Source organism: Alosa pseudoharengus, unplaced genomic scaffold, assembly GCF_046254945.1.
Source record: "Alosa pseudoharengus isolate Yale_2024_CS ecotype anadromous, Long Island Sound unplaced genomic scaffold, YU_APseudo_1.1 YU_APseudo_1.1_scf_2, whole genome shotgun sequence".
Lineage (NCBI taxonomy): Eukaryota > Metazoa > Chordata > Actinopteri > Clupeiformes > Clupeidae > Alosa > Alosa pseudoharengus.
In genome coordinates, this window is record NW_027468663.1 from 10,194,794 (window position 1) to 10,212,094 (window position 17,301).

The window sequence follows — 17,301 nt, forward strand, 5'->3', positions numbered from 1 at the left end:
ACAGCGGAATGGGACACAGCTGTTCAGGCACCCCACTGAGCTGGTCGCTCCCACTTCCCAGTGCCTGTGGCCCTCTGGCAACATGAACAAGACAGAAGCCTTTCTCTGTTTATTCACTCTCAACAGTGTGTGTGTGTGTGTGTGTGTGTGTGAGAGAGAGAGAGAGAGCAAGCAAGTGAGAATGTGGGATCCACGGGTATGCATGGGCTGATAAGATATACTGTACAGGATGTGATGTTATCTGAGCTGGTGGTGAGGATTGGATACATGCATGTTTGGTTCTCTTACACTTTCCTCTGCATGCTTTTCTACTGAGTGCAGGTTAAATATAAAATAATATTTTTTTTTTCTTTCAGATGTGTCAGCTCATTTTGATTGTGTACAAATACAGTATCTTTATGTATGTCTTCATTTGTAGTAGCCTATGAGCCTTGTGATGATATTTGGCATGGCTGGGGCACCACAGAACTTAATCCTGTTCCAGAGTGTTAAAGTCGAGAGAACACAGGGTGGTATGGCAAACCTACCCCACATAAGACCGCATGCAGTGTGTGTGTGTTGAAGGGGGCATGTTCAGATTTAAAAAGCACCATACCAAAGTCAACAGAAAACCACTGAGAGTCTATATACTCAAAAATAACTGCATCAAAAGAGGGACATGCACATGGTCTGTCCCACTGGCTCATTCATTCCTAATGGGCCGTCTGACTGGACGGGACGGGACGGTCATGTTTCCCCCACAGTACTACACACAGCTTCTGCACTGCTCTGTGCCAAGCCTTCCGCACTGCTTTCCCCATAGGCCTGCTGGAGAAGGATGTGTGTTTTGGCTGTGATTCAGAAGAAGTCAAGCTCCAAATAGAAGCAGGTGCGTGTTGTACACACACACACACACACACACACACACACACACACACACACACACACACACACACAAATGAATCTCATACAACAGTATGGCTTGTATATATAGATATAATATATATAGAGAGATATACTTTCATTATTTTCAGGATTTCAACAAGTTGTAAACACCACTTTTGCAGGAAAGGCACAGTAAAGCCAGACTCAGCTGTACTCTCAAAACAAACCGATGGTACAAAAAGCCATTAAATTAGAATTCACATGAAATCTCCTCAGACTCACCCTGGGAAATGAGCAGAGATCAACTCAGTAGGGGGGGGGAACCAAACTCAATATGCAAAGAATGGAAGCATCACATTGAACAAAGGAGAAATAAAACTAAATGCAAAGACTTTAGCTTAGCTGAACATATGTGAAAGACATATTCTTTTTTTTCCTTAACCTAACAGAAACATATCTTGTAAAACACATTTCAATGAGGGTTTCTGAATGAGCTTCAATGGGGCAACCTTAAAAGAACATAAACACAGCAGTACAAATGTCACATTCTAAACTCAAACATTAGGGGGGCCTGAGGTATAACTCAAATCACTACTGGTCCTGCATGTTTTCCATTCTGTCTCCAAGTAAGCACGGGGAGAGTAACAGATGGTCTACTCACCAAGAGAATTAGGAAATATTCCCTTTAAACATCATTCACTGACACAAACAAAAACAAATATGTGTGGATGGGATGGGATGGAGTGGCGGTATTCTTTGGTAGTCAGTGGATGTCCATTCTTGCACACCCGGTGGTTCTCAGGGGTCAGTGCAGTTCTGCTGTGTACATGTCATTAGGTACCCTTGACATTTGGAGTGCCAGAGCATGTAAACCGCTATTACATACACCGCATGATACAGCAAACAGGCAGAATGAAAAAGCCAGAAAGACTGGCTTCAGAGGTCGAGCCAACTTCCCACAATACACCACACAACACACACACAAAGCCCAGAGATTTGAAATATTAATACCAAATGGGCATTGTTTTCACGAGTAGCCTTGACTGATGGATTTGTGTGTGTGTGTGTGTGTGTGTGTGTGCGCATCTGTGTGGGATTGTCTGTCATACTAGAACTACCCCGTGCTGTCCTATAGACCTGTGTCACAAGCGTCACAAGCCCCCAGCATGCACCCTCCCACATATCGATCCCTGCATCCATCACACACACACAGCTGTCCGGTCTGTTGTCCTTCTGACCGGCCTTTATCACCGCACGTCCCCTTCCCACCCACTGGCGCACGGGACGTCGCCCCGTTTATAATTATCTCTGATGAGAGGCACAGAGCTGTGTGTGTGTGTGTGTGTGTGTGTGTGTGTGTGTGTGTGTGTGTGTGGACAGCAAAGAAGCCACTACCACAACTTTCCGGTGCCCTCTCGTTTATTTCCATGTGTTCAGTCTGATAGAGAGGCGGTGGGGGTAAAGCCAAAGCAGGAAAGGGAGGATTAGTCCACCACCCCCCCATCCTCCCCCAACCCCTCGCCCCCCTGTACTACCTCAGCCCACTGCTGCTGGGCTGTGTGTGCTGCGTGAGGTACTCGCGGAGGTCCTTGGCGGCCTGGAAGCGGCCGTACGGTCTGGTGGGTTTGGCGCACTCGTCCAGCAGGGCTTCCAGGACCCCGCTGCTGACCACGTCGGCCGGGGGGTTGTGTAGGAGGCCGCCCGTGGCCCCGCGCCAGGTGGCGTGGCGCGAGAGCAGGTTCTGGCACACGGCGTAGTAGTTGTGGTCCACGGTGACCCGTGAGCACAGGATGTCCTTGGAGAAGGAGAGGCAGGTCTCTTTGTCGCATTCTTCAGCGCGACTTTCATACCAGACGTCGTAGTTCTCTGGTTTATCTGCATACAGAGAAAGGGAGAGAGGAAGAGACCATGATGTGTTAATGTTTTTGATAAAATCCAGTCTTTTCAAATGACGTAGGCCACATCCAGTGTTATTGTGTAACAATTTAATCGGTGTTATTCATATAGATTTGCCTCAGCAATTGATTGTTCTGCTCTACAATAATGTGGCCTTGCAGAGATAAGTGCACAAGATCTACATCGATTAAAAACACACACACGGGTAGAGGTGTGAAGTCTACTGCCCCCCCCCCAAAAAAAAAATCTACCACAAAACCACTTCCCCTCTGGGCCTTCTCTCCATCTCAACCATGCGCACACACACACACACACACACACGAGCAATGACCTATTTTGAAGTGTGCCGTCTGCCAAAAGCAGCGGAGCAAAGAACATAACCTCCAGTTTCTTCCTTTAGTCTGTGTACTAATGGAGCGGACTGCTCACTGCATTCAGGAGATCAAGTGGAATCAAAGCCTCAAGACTGAGCTTCAGAAGCAGTTAAGGTGAGGCCAAGTCCATTCATCACTAACAAATCAAGTGCTCCCACTCATTCAATCAATACCAGAGAGAGAGAGAGAGAAAAAAAAACAAAATAAGAAATACAGAGAGTGCAAGTGCTTGCTATACTGAAAGATATGCAGAAAGAAAGAAAGAAAGAAAGAAATTTAGACCTCAGAATATCAGAGGAGGGTGAAAAAGGTAGATGGTTTGGAATGGCTGGGGTCATGACAAACAGGCAGGAAGAGTGTCCCGTTCATCAGCACAAACTATATTCGGTCACTGGGCCATAAATAGTGACAGATCCGCTTTCCCAGTCATTTGACACAAGTCAATGGCATGCCAATAACTAATTAGAGAAAATGAAGTCACCACTCTGCCAATCAATCCCTGCACAGCCAATTATGAGGAGGCTAGACAGAGCACCATAGCGCAGCACTTCCACACAGGCCACACTTTAAGCCCCATAGTGACCAGCGTGGCCAGGCGTCAGAGCTGGCCTCGGCACCACGGAGCACATCTGGTGTGTTACAGACCCAAGTGTTTTACAGAGAGGAGCTGACACTGCAGATGTCGTGCTGAATGGATGGCGGGGTAAAACAGAGAGAGCTTATTTCTGCAGTGCAGGAAAAGAGAGAGAGAGAGAAGTGGTATGTGGCTCATGTATCTGTGACCTAAAATTTTGAACTGATATAAAGACACCAACCTCAAACTGAAAGAGGGTATATACTGGATGATTTGGAGCAAGCGCACACACACACCATGTCTTCAGTATCAAAAGTAAGCATTATTATTCATAACACACACTCAGGTAAAATGACTTACAATTCTATCACCTTACACTAACTTACTAGTGTGTGAAGTTGAAGAGTTGAGTATTATTCTTCCCCATTTTGCCACAAAGGGAGCTGAAAAGGCCCTTTCATAAATACCTTTAGTGGCTCACCTGTGGTTTCCTTTTAAGGTGCCAGTGAGGTGCACTTAAAGTGGAGAGCCTGGAGCTATGAAATTCAGTACCAAGCCTAGCGGGAACTACCACAGAGATTGGACCTACAGCAGAGCGCTCCCTGAGAATACTAAAAGAACGGCATTTTGGGTAACACAGAACTGCTTATGATAAATCAAATGTCAGTAATCGTGAACTGGCATCAGAAAATAAATGAAACGACAAGTCTCACCTAATGGCCACCTTACACCAAACAACTTTGACAAGATTTGGGAACGATTCTTGAAAGATTGGAGTCAGTTGAGTAAAGCTTGAATGGGGGCATTAGTTAAAAGACTACAATCTTTCAAGAATCTTTCCCAAATCTCCAATCTCTTTATTGAGGGCAACTTTGGATCATTTGCTCAACTTTCTGAGAAGTTTGACCTGCCCAAATCACACTTCTTTAGATATCTCCAAGTAAGACACTTCGTACAGAGAAACATTGCCTCCTTCCCAAATCTCCCAACAGATAATACACTAGACAATTTTCTTTCTTTATCTCCACACCGGAAAGGTTTAATTTCAATTCTCTATAATGATATTTGTAACATCTCTCCCCTTTCACTGCAAGGAATAAGGCAACTTTGGGAGGATGACTTTGGGGAAGCATTGAGAGAGGATCAATGGGAAGCAGCACTTGACTTAGTACACACCTCCTCTCCATGCGCCAGACACAGCCTAATTCAACTTAAAATCCTCCTAAGAGTACACTGGACCAGGGCTAAACTGGCTGAGATTTTTCCTAGTGCTGACCCTACATGTCCCCGCTGCAAAGGTCTGCCTGCAGACCATATACATATGTTCTGGTCTTGCCCACTCCTTAGGACATTCTGGGCGGACATATTTCAGGCCTACTCCAGAATGTTTGGTATAGACATTCCTCCAAACCCAGTATGTGCCATATTTGGCTTTACACAGGAAACAAAATCTCTTAAAGGCAGGGCCTATGCTGTCATAGCATTCACTTCTCTACTTGCTAGACGTCAGATTTTACTTATGTGGAAGGAACAAACACCACCCACATTCACTAGATGGATAAGAGATATTATGTTTTTCCTGAAACTGGAGAAAATTAGATACACACTGAAGGGCTCCATACAGAGCTTTGAGAGAACTTGGAGATCTTTCTTGACGTACTTTGAGAGCTTACAAATCCCCCTACAGGAAGCAGACTAGATGGTCCCCCCCCCCCCCCCCTTCTTCTTTTTGTTTTGTTTTGTTTTGTTTTGTATGTGTTTGTTTGTCATTTTTGTGGTTCTGGTATGTACTTATGTTTATATGGATTTACTACTGTACATTGCATAGTAACATACTGTATTACAGCTTTTGAAATGTCTTATTTCTTAGGAAAGACTGCAGGGTGTGACTGGATGGGGTTGAGGTTAGGATGAGTGGATTGGATGAGGGTGGGGTGGGAGGTTAGGTGGGTGGGTGTTTTGTCTAATACTATGTTTTATTACTTATGCTACACTTGTGTACAACCAAGATTTGAACTTGTTATGTATATGCAAATAATTGTATGTTATTGACAAAAATCAATAAAATGTGTTAAAGAGAAGAATCTTTCCCAAATCTTGTCAAAGTTGTTTGGTGTAAGGTGGCCATTAGTCATTTAGATGTTTATGAAACCCTTTATGAACCCTTGTTAACAAACCCTTGTTAAAATGGAATTAGCCATGTATAGCCATTATATATCTGCAGTCAACCCTGAGCCTCCAACTTACTTTGCTTGATGAGTCTCTTGTCAGCCACGATGACATTCTCCGCATCCACCACTATGACTTTTCCGTCTCGCGGGCCCACAGCAAAGTTGTCGAAGCTGACGTCCAGCAGGTAGAGTGCAAAGTCGAAGTCGTTGTTGGTGAGCTGCTCGGCGATGTCCATGAGCTGCTTGGCCAGGTCTAGGCGCTTCTCCCACGGGGCATTGTAGAAGCTCCAGAGCTCCTCGCCCACGTAGTTCTCCGCCACCATCCGCCCGCACGCACCCAGGTACTTGGCGAAGGGCCAGCCCTCGTCAGATGGGAAACTCTGAGTGAGAGTGAGAGTGAGAGAGAGAGAGAGAGAGAGAGAGAGAGAGAGAGAGAGAGAGAGAGAGAGAGAGAGAGAGAGAGAGAGAGAGAGAGAGAGAAAGAGTAACATGATCAGAGGAGATGGATGGCCCCAATTACCCCAAGGGCTCGTCGAACTCAAGAAATCTCCCCTTTCATACAGGAGCATATGGGGGAAAGAGGCGAAAACATAAAGTTGGAAAGAAAAAAAGAAAAACAAAACATGATAGAGATTGATACACACAAAAACGCCACTGTGTAGGTAATATCCACATTCTGCAGTAAACGGCTCAAATATTAATGCTTTGTAGGGTTTTGATATCTGACTTACTGGAATGCTACTATTCTCACTAATACTCAGCCGCTCACAGGCAAATGCAATTAAATTAAAGATTAAAGGCGAAATTAATAAAACCATGAAAAAAAATGAATGGGTGATTTCTCAGACTAACAAGCCCGGGATGGCTGTGGTGAGAAGGAGAGAGTGGAGTCTGTCCTGAAGAATAGCTTCACTGTGTTCTTGCCTACTCGGCCAACAGAAGAAAAATCAACCTTGACAAAGTTTTTTAAGCACAGTGGATATCTGATAGCACCATTTCAAGTGGAGTCATTAAAAATGAATGGATAGCTATTAAATATTTCATAAAATGACTCCAATAATTCAGGACACAACACATACAAGCACAGGCACTCAGGCACGCTCACACACAGGCATAGAGTATGCATGAGATGGCTAAGGAAACGGACACGGCTACCCACACACTTCCGACGGTGCCAAGTTAAGTACGGCTGCGATGTCCTTATGCATGACAACCCACAGACAGCCCTACAACGTGGCTCTACTAAAAGCTCCAGAATTACAAGGTCATCTGACAAAAGGCTCCTAAATCGCCCAGGACACTCTGTGGAGATGTGAAGCAGGCTCGCAACCACACACTGGCAGAAAAGGGAAACAAAGTCATGTTCCCATCTCTGCTGATGCACACAATAAGAGTCTAAGGCCGGTGATGTGCCATTTGTCTATTTATACTGCATGTCTGCTTAATAAGGTGACAAAGAGTGGTGAACAACACATTCAAACGTCAATTTCCTCACTTTTTACCACAGAGCTGTAGACATTGCATCGGTGCTGCTGCAACTTCAAGTGCAGACAGACAGACAGACACTACTGATAAACCTGCTTTTCAGCTTTGTTCAAACTGCACCGTCAACCTCCCACCAAGACCCTGAAATGTTTTCTAAACCATGGCACACACTACTGCATATTCAGCATTATTGTAGATTCAACACTACAGTGCTAGCCTTGGGTAAACAATCAAACAAAAAAGTCCATTCAAAAACATCCCCAAGGTAAAAAGAAAACCTATGATTTTAATTTAAAAAAGGACTCCATTTCAACCAAGTACTATTCACCAACATGAGTGCACTTGACCTTAAATAGCTGCTACTACGGAGCCTATATATATTTTAGAACTGTGGAAGTAGAAGTATTTTGAGTCGAAGTGTAGGTGTTACTTCGGAGTCTGGAACTTTGGAGAGTTTCATGACGTTAATGAGCTCCTCTGGCACTCTAGGCACTTAATGAGGAAAAACAGTTGCCGTTTAATTAGTAAAACATTTAACTTTCAGTGCTAACCTTTCTACCACACAAATTAAACACCCTGCTCAAATCAATGCGGTTAACTCTGTGCTATATATATGGGGCTTGTCCTATGGCTCAGTGCCATATTCTTTGACCTTCAACTTAGCATAATATAAACATCCTCTAAATGCAGGAACACACCAGTGTCACCAGTTTGCTGGCAACACATACTGGTTCCAATCGGAAATACAGGAAACTCGATCCAAGCAACACGCACGGGGGGGTCGAATTCATCCAGCAGCAGCAGCTCCATTGGAAGGTCAACATACAAAAATGAGCAAACAAGCCAGCCAGAGCTTAAGTCAACGAGGATGCCTGAAGTCCATTTCACTTGTTTACTTTCCATACCACTAAGGCAAACAGCCTTATAAACAACCTTCCGGTCACTTTAAAATAAATAAATAAATAATCAATCTCTGTTACTATGGCATTTGGTGCCCATCAAGTCAAAAGGGAAGACCAGAGGAAAGCGCCTGAGGTATTTTAACATAGTGAATTCCCTGTCAGGTAAGGCAGGGAGCTTGGCCAGCTTTGTGACCTGAAAGAGATTAATGGCTTGATGGACTTGTCACCATCCCCCCCCCCCCACCCCACCACCACCACCCCCCTCAGGCTCGGCCCGTACTATTCTCAGCCTGACTGAGCAGATGGCCCATGCTTTCAAAGGGGGGGGGGGGGGGGGAGTACGAGTAATGCATTCACATGGTTAACGGGCACCCACTCCTGAAGTAGACCGTACAGTGATTGTACACAAAACCTGTGTCACAGAGAGTAGAGAGTATGAGGGTTAAAGTAAATGGCATGGGATAAAAAAAAAAAACATTGAAGTAAACATTCTGATAAAATGGACAGCATTAACATTCTTGTCACACGGTGCACTAGCAATCTAAGCAACCCTTCCCTTCTCATGAGATAGCCCCCCTTCAGCCTGGAGCAAAGTGGCCAGCCCCTGCCCTCTACACGACTCCGCAAACAAAAAGGGACAACAAATTGTTTTTCCATCGACACACTAAAAATACATGGCCACAAAAGCTGGAAGCTAGCAATTCAGGAAGCATGCTGTGAGGAGAATGGAATGACCTCTGCGCTAAACAAAAGTTGATATGCTGTCATTGTCAGTAGCAAAAAGCTTCCTCAGGGCATTGTGCTCAAGTGTCAAAAGACCTTAGTAAGAGGGAATACAGTTAATCACTCAAACCAGAGAAATAGGATTTGTTTTCGGTCTCAAACACTTCAGTCACAAACTGAAATGTCAGGTTTGGTTTCCGAATGAGACTGAATTCACTGAATTCACTGATGACTTGTGATGGACTGCCCTGGACAAGCACCTTTTTAGCTCCTCTCATGGCTAACTTGAAAAGAAAACCATGAGGCTTCAGAGGGCAAGGCCTTAGATCACCATTAAGCATTGCATAAACAAATATCAATGGCTCAGGACACCATCAATCAGCGATTTCACTGAGTGGCTGAGCTGCCCTGCTGTTTCATTACGCTGATGGGATCACTGTGCAGGCTGCGTGAGGGGCTTGGGGGGGGGGGGTAGTGGGCTGACACAAACAGGGCTAATCACAGTCAATGGATCACACTTTGAGAAGGAGCTGATTTTGCCGTTTACTCCACACACAAAGAAAAAACTATTGGCCAAGGTGTCACAGACGGAGTGAGTGGACAAAGTTAAGGAGGTCAATATGTACATCAAGCACTTTACAAACGTTGTTTTGTTTACTGGCTGTTTAGACAGCGGAGGTCGATCATAAGCAGAAGTCGACTGGAATCAATGAGTTTTAGCAATGCAGAGGGGATGCAGAAGCATTGATGATCTCGGGGAAAAAAAAAGCTTTGCAGGACTTTCAGCTTAACGGCTCCCACACACAGCTGCGTTCCGTCAATGCATGCCAGTGGGTGTTCCCGACGGTAGCTATGCAAATGACTTGAAGTAAAACCGTAATGTGATTGGTTGGTGCCGTCCGTAGATTGGCTTGATTGGCCGGTGCCGTCTGTTGGTGCAGCAACAGCTGAACTCCTCTACGCAAGCGGCGGGAGAAACGAGACGCAACGGACCCACAATTCAGTTCGGCAACGGATCACGTGAGCCCATGTAAAGTGAATGGGATGCGTCTCCAGCAACGTGATGCACGCAGCTGTGTGTGGGAACCGTTACGCGTTACATTACAACAGAGAATACAGAGTGCTCTGGCGTCTATCCGTTAATACATTGTGCAAGATTGTAGGCTACTCCAATTTTGCAGATAATTTGTTTCCAATGAGATATGAAGTTCCGAAGCCAATGTTTCTGTAACACGGCACAACTCGCAGAAGTACATCGTATGTCCTGTGAACATTTATGCAAATGTGGAGACCTTTCACTAATTGATGCATAGCATTTCATTTCAACAAAAGAGTCCTTCAATTCCATTCAACTACCAAATTGCACAGAAAAGCACAGCAGATTTCAATCCAGTCTCTTTATGATGGGCATATTCATTGATATAATTCATATACTTTTTCAAATGTTACACCCATGAATTAATTTTGAAACCTGGCTTCAGTGCTACTAGCTCTGAATACAAGGTAGAGGTTCTGGTAATTATAAAGCCTGCCAGTTGGCTGCATGCAGGGTTTCAGATGTGGCAGTTAATTTGAATCCACAGTTGTGACAAAATACATACATTCATATAGGACTTTTTTGGACTACGAAAACAGAGAGGGTGGCTGGTAGAGTTCTTACCTGCAGCACTAGAGGCTCTGGGTTGAAAGCTAACGTCATGAGCAGCTGCATCCGCTCTGTGTCCTTCAGGTTCTTCAGAAGGAAGCTTCCGGAGTCCTTGGTCTCAGCGTAGCGCCTCACCACCCGGTCAAGCAGTCTCTGGGACGGACAGTGCACCAGGTCGGACCAGCCCTCCACCACCTCGGGGGTGAGGAGCCGCACGTCACCGTTGAGCCGCGCAAACTCTGTCTTGTACATGGACTGGATGAGGTCACAGCGGGGGCGGCCCGTGGCCCGCTTGCAGATCTTCTGGTCAATGTCGGCCAGCTCCTGGTTGGAGCCGAGGCGCTTGAGCACGACCCGGCGGGTGCCCTCCCGGGGCTCGCCGTACTGGGCAAAGTAGACGTTCTTGACGTTGAAGAAGTCCAGGAAGCGAAGGCGACCCCACGTCTCGAAGGACACTTGGCCGTTCATGAACTTGCGGCACCAGCTGGTGCCGAAGCAGGCCGGGCACTTGTTGAGGCCAACAAATCGCCGGTCGGTGAGCTCGTTCCGCTGGAAGGAGGCCAGCAGGCTGTGCGTGTTCATCAGCACGATCACGAACAGGCCCGCCACCAGCAGGAACTTGCTACAGCGGTACAGGCGACCGAACTTCAGAGACAGAAAGCGCATCATGGTGTCGAGCCACAGCTGTCAGGGACGGGGACGAAAAGGGTGGGGAGGAGGGAGCAGGAGGTGAGGGGAGATTTGAGACGAGAGTCAACGTCTAGGGTTCATCATCATCATCATCATCATCATCTGGGGCGGCGGTTGCTGCAGTAGCTAGATCTTGATCCTCGTCATCAACGTCACAGCCATCGTCATCATTGTGGTCACCTTCATCTTCACCACTACTGGCATCCAGAAATGTCTGTGTTGGGAGCGAAGTAGCAGATTTGAGTGAGCAGCTTGAGGAGCGGTTTTCCCAATGTCATTTCCAAGAAGTGATGAACCTCCGCCAGTGAGCTTTTCAAGAAAGAAAACAAAAAAAACCTTAAGGAATCATGTACATCTCTGACTTGCAGACTTCAGTTAATACATGATCTTCTGATGGGGACTAATACAGATTATCAGTGACAGCTTCATCATTCAAGATTAAAATGAATTAATACAAATATTGTCAAAATATAACTCTGTGTTTGAACAATAACCTCACTTACAATGTTTTCTGAAGTGGCTGAAAATTGGCAAATCGTTTAGCATTACTTTCCATATTTAAACACTGTCTTAATATTGCAGATGGTTGTCACAGATTTGCTTCAGAGAACAATCCATTTACACAATGTAAATTGTATGAAGAACATAACACACTGTACATAACCACTCAAAACACTTCAACATTGTATGAGAGTGTTGGAATATTGGCAGCTCATGTTGCTTTAATCATATTAGTGCAGGGGATGAATATGTAAAGGTACACTAAAGACCACATCCTTCACTGGAAGTTGAACAGACTTGGAAACCTTAAAGGCTGCTATCACTCACCCACAGTCCAGAGGCAATCATTTAGCCCAGTGACTCAACAGTGATTACAGACTTCCTAGCCAGAACTCTTCCAGCTCAGCCACAGAAAGGCATAAGGCTTTGTGCAATGGACCACTGTTAGGAACATGCTGTACGGTTCACCATTACTGTTTACACATAATAACGATAATAACCCATTTCTGTGCCACAAATTTAATTAAACGAAAATTAACAGAGTCAACTGGTATAATGCTTTTCCAAATACCGTAGAGAAGTATTCAGCAATTCATTAGGCTGCATGCCTAACTATACCTAAACTTCATGCTATCTAGGTTTGCATGTTGACACTCACATGCTTCCTTCTATTAAACCAAATGCCAAGTTGGATGTTTTTCAAGGCAGCCTGTGATTCCTGTGAACTAAATCTTAAAAGTGGACTAGGAGTCCAAGCCTCTGAGAGACAGAGAGAAATCTAAGACCTGTCCCAATGTAAATACATGAAAGCTTTTGATTTGTTTTATACTGAAAGTGTCGGATGTTCAGAAGGAAAATATGAGCATGTTCATCGACTGCCTTGCAATTAAAAGTTTGAATGAATTCCTCAAAGTTTTTTGTGCCTGAATCATAAAGAGCACAACTCATGCCAAGAAAACTGCCAGCTACTTACAAGGGAGGGCACTTTATCTCACCGTTTCCCTTCATTATAAATCCTAAATGAATTCGGCTGACTCAATACATAAAAGGGCTGCTACAATCTCGACTATGTGATCTTCACAATTAATTTTAATTGGCCAAAATAATTTGTGAGATAACAGAGAACTGCGGATATTGGGGTCTGCTGAGGGGGTATTGTTGAAGACTGGACAATGGTTTATGTCTAACATTTGCCCCAGCTTCAAGAACAAGGAAATATAATTAACCAATGATAATAACCGTGATCAGAGAGGCTTGGAATTGGGATCTCCAAAAAGATTCAAGATAACGTTGGACAACAGTTTACATATATAGCCCTTGTCCCCTGACTTCAAGAACAAGAAATTATAATTACGCTCAAATGTCTCCAATGATTCCTGCCTGCACTCTCTGATCACATGCAGAGCTAAGCACTCTAAGGCATTCATCATAAATCTGCAAATTAGGTCACATGAAATTCAAAATAATTAGAGGTCTGAATCTCAAACCACTCAACAAACAATTATTTCCCCGAGGCCAGCTCATAAAAAGCAGGTTTAATTAGAGAGACTGCAACACAAATATATTCCTGGAAGTGGATGTTGGACTCAACAAGTGGTCCACACTATTAAAAAAGGTGACCGAGGTGGTCACTAAACAAGTGTTTCCCTCTTTTTTAACCTTACGCTCTCACTTCGAACAAAATAGAGCAGTCTTAAAGAATATATGAAGGCCTAGCACCTTGCTGTTAAAGGCATGCTTCCACTCAGCAGTCAAGGGCATGTGATCAAGACAAGCCACAGCAGGCTTCAAGTACGTTCCACCCCTCCGCACTGTGATTTAATGATGCCATCAATGCAGCTGGATGCCAGTGACAGTGGGCTTGTAGATTATCTAGGTGTAAGCCAAGCAGAGATAACGACACTGACGAAGCCGCTTAAGGCAAAACTTCTTCCCTAAATAAAAGCCATAGATATCTGACCGCAGAGCTTTGATATATGCTAGCCTCTTCAAAGTTCATTTGGTCTAAGGAACCAGGCGCTGAAACAGTCCAGGGGAAAAATTAATTTACATTAGCATACCTAGCAGAGCACAATTTCCCTACTTGTTTCTTTCGTGCCTCTTTATTCTTTTTCAATCACCAAAAGAATCTGGGTCAAAGAATTCGCATAGTCGGTTATTTGAGCTGGGATTACTTTTCAGTGTGAATCATCGGGGAATCAATCACAACTCAAGGTATTAATCAGATGCAGCTGGTCCTTAAACACAGAGGCGAGCTTTAAAAATCAGTGCATGCACACGCTCCATTGTATCTGCATCGGTCATGATGACCATACCAGACTGTGGTGAATTCCCCCGTGAACATAGACCAAATGGCCATTTTTTTAGGGAGTACAAAGAAAACACAAAAACAGGACCATCGTTTTGTGTTTGAGCTGAGATGAAATATCGGCTGTTGCTCTGCCAGACTAGACATTAATCTTGTTTGAGTTATTGATCTGCATTTACAGCAGCATGCGTGCCATGTCACAGACACAGATGTAGCACAGCCATTCCGTTATGTTCTACAGTCCGCCACAGTGAAAATGCATGAGACGTTCCTGCTCTCCTTGATGACAAACCATCAGTTACACCAGGAGAAGAGAGGAAAAAAAACAAGTCGATAAAAGACTGAGTCCCTCAGATGCATCCAAGATCATCATTAGACACAAGACAGCAGAGGGAGTTTCATTCAGATGTTCGAGCAACTGCTGAGCAGGAGGGTAGGTAGCCTTCAGCAAAAAAAGCTGAACATAAAAAAGCATGTGACTCATCCATGACAATTTTGTCCAAACTGTCCCACTTAAACAGATTTAGGTATAGCCCTTCAACATGAGAAATCAAACAATAGTAACTGCAAGGACAGTGTTTTTTTTCCAGCTCTCTCAGCTTTTCTTCACATCCCTGTCAGCGCTGCTTGTCCTAAGCTTCCTTTACAAACTCCTGCAACTGAAGGCTGCTCAGAAAGAAGCAACAAAAGCTTTGCCGTTTTACCCTCCACTCAGTTTAGGCAGAAAATACTTGCATGGAAATGTAAACAAAAAGACTGCTACTCAGTAGTCATTTAAAAAAAAAAAAAATAGAGAATGGGCTTTTTTGCAGAGGCTATTTTACTGTTGGCGTTCAGTTCAATAAAGACTACCGCTCATAAATACAAAAGAGGATTGAGCTCAATTAAAATTCCTTTCTATGCAGTTTGCATGTGTAGGCCTACACTTTATTTCCTTTATCAGTGACTGGTAGCTACAGCTACACCACTGTGCTCTCAAAGACGAAAAAAAGAAAACATTGCTATTCTTGTTTACTGACTGTAGGAGTCAATAATGTTTGATCACATATGCATTCAACATGGGATTATGTTTCCTCAGACAGCTTTCAGCTTCTCAACGGAGGAAGTAATATTACTGTAGTTATGCAGTGTATGTAATTCACTACAGGCAAGACGAGCTGAGGCCAAACATTCTCCAGCATGCAACATGTAGCCTACAGAACACATGCAGACAAACAAATCAGTAAACTAATTGTTTACTTGGATTTATTGATTCATACCTTTACAAAACAAACATTTTTGAGAGTCAAAACGGCAGTTCATAGGCAGGAAGGCAATAGAACATGGAAAAAATGCATTTCACTGCACTGTAGCCTAGGCCTACTGTAGAAACAGTATTTTGAACAGTATTTGGAACTTTTTGTAAAGGCCTTATCCCAGCAACTATTTGTTAAATTGGCATTAATGCTTATAATTGAAGGATTTCCCTTGTTACGTGGCTTTTCTAGCAACATATTACCAGGTGCAATATCATTGAGAGAATTACTAGTTCTAAAGCCTACACGAGGGGCAAAAAAAGCGGATATCTCCAGCGCCGCTTACCACGCATTCTTGGTTGAATAAAGACTTCTGAGAAAGTTTGGAAATTCTGTCTGGTGCTCTAAATTCCAACTATATGGGGATGACAGTATGTAGGCCACTCTGACCCACATGTAGGCTATGCGTTGATGCCGAAACCCTTCCGGCCGGAAATCTCGTATGCAGGGTGCATACAAATATCCCCATCGGGAGAACACCAGCAAACCTACTAAAATTATCGTAATTAGAAGCATGCAAGCTAATCGGCGACACTAATTTTAAAACACAACCATCAGTAAGCTAGCTTGTTGCCACTCGCAATTCCTGAAAGCAACACGCAGACGGTCACTGAACTCAAACTCCTGATGTGTGTCGAGTTTATGAAATCCTTCTCTCATTATAAAACAGGCATTCACAGACCAGCAGTATAGGCTACTTACCTAAACTACCACTCGACTGCAGGAGATGGGTGATTGCTCTATTAACCGATGTGTCCAATTTGAAAATATAGCGATATCTGTTGTGACGATACTATACTCCTACATTCTGAATGTGGACATAAAGTAGGCTGGCCTAGTTCACAAGTAGATTACACTGATTTGTTGTATTTAGTTGTATTGTCTGTCCCGACATTGCTGTTCTGGAGTTAAGTGATGGTGCAGATTTTCTGACAGATTTTAGTAAATTAGAAAATCTGACAGATTTAGAAAATCTGACAGATTTGAGTAAATTAGCTTAGCCTATGACGTTCTTCATTGGGAAGTTTTCTTTGGGGTCTTGCTGTAGCCTAACGCTAATTTGATTCGAAGCGTCAGCTAGATATACATGATGGGTCGTCGTCGTATGCAGAAACAAATCACTTATGCACGTGCATCGAGCAAAGTTCTTAAGGTACGCTATCAGTATGCCGATTCAACACGATAGCACCGGGGTTCGGCTCGGCTCCCGAAACAGGAAAGATTACACAGCACAGAAGTTCAGTACTAGTAAGATAACTAACAGCAGCAACCCGTTTTAGTCTTGAAGACCTATGTCCGCGGAACATAGCCTACTAGGCAATGTTGATTATGACTACAGTTTACAGTTCCACCGGGATGTCGTTCCATCAGGGTTTACATTCAGGCGATCATTTTCCTAAAATTCCGATGTATTTTCATATGTAAAGTTAGTAAAAGTGTGTACAGAAATGCAGTCCTATAAAAATATTAGTTTTCTTGGAAATTATCTAAAGCAATGGACCTAGGCTACAAAACAGTATTGGCACATAGGCTAGGAAACGTTTTGAGAACCTACCTGTGTAAAAACTAAATAGAACAGTTGTCAACTGCATTGGAGAGGAAACATTTCCGATCGATATTAAACTCTTCTCCGACCAAGCAAGTCTTGGTCATCGTGCAATCTCGACATCTCCGTGCTTCTTAAATGCATACGAAGTCCAGTTCTTATTCCCGTAGATAGTTTATTGAATATCATTTCTCCTTTTTCGTAATCCGGGCTCCGTGGTCTTAAGCATTCAAGCAGCGGCACAATAGCTCTTACTTCGACTTTCTACCCCCCTTCAACAGCTCCGGATTCAATCTTTACGACCCCCTTGTCGGTTTACAGCATTTG

The 17,301-nt window shown here is 44.0% G+C and overlaps 1 protein-coding gene across 2 annotated transcripts; it reads right to left on the reverse strand.

Moving 5' to 3' along the window:
* Positions 1-990: 990 nt before the first annotated feature.
* On the reverse strand, positions 991-17,229 carry dipk2aa (divergent protein kinase domain 2Aa). Of its 2 annotated transcripts, XM_076293639.1 has the most exons (4): positions 16,984-17,229; positions 10,650-11,633; positions 5,956-6,259; positions 991-2,739 (listed from the first exon to the last, which is right to left on the reverse strand). In XM_076293639.1, the coding sequence occupies exons 2-4, from the start codon at positions 11,301-11,303 to the stop codon at positions 2,396-2,398; spliced, it is 1,302 nt and encodes a 433-aa protein (XP_076149754.1). In that variant the 5' UTR covers positions 11,304-11,633; positions 16,984-17,229; the 3' UTR covers positions 991-2,395. The 2 variants fall into 2 exon arrangements, with proteins under 2 accessions (XP_076149754.1, XP_076149755.1); XM_076293640.1 differs by lacking the exon at positions 10,650-11,633.
* Between the last annotated feature and the right edge of the window lie 72 nt (positions 17,230-17,301).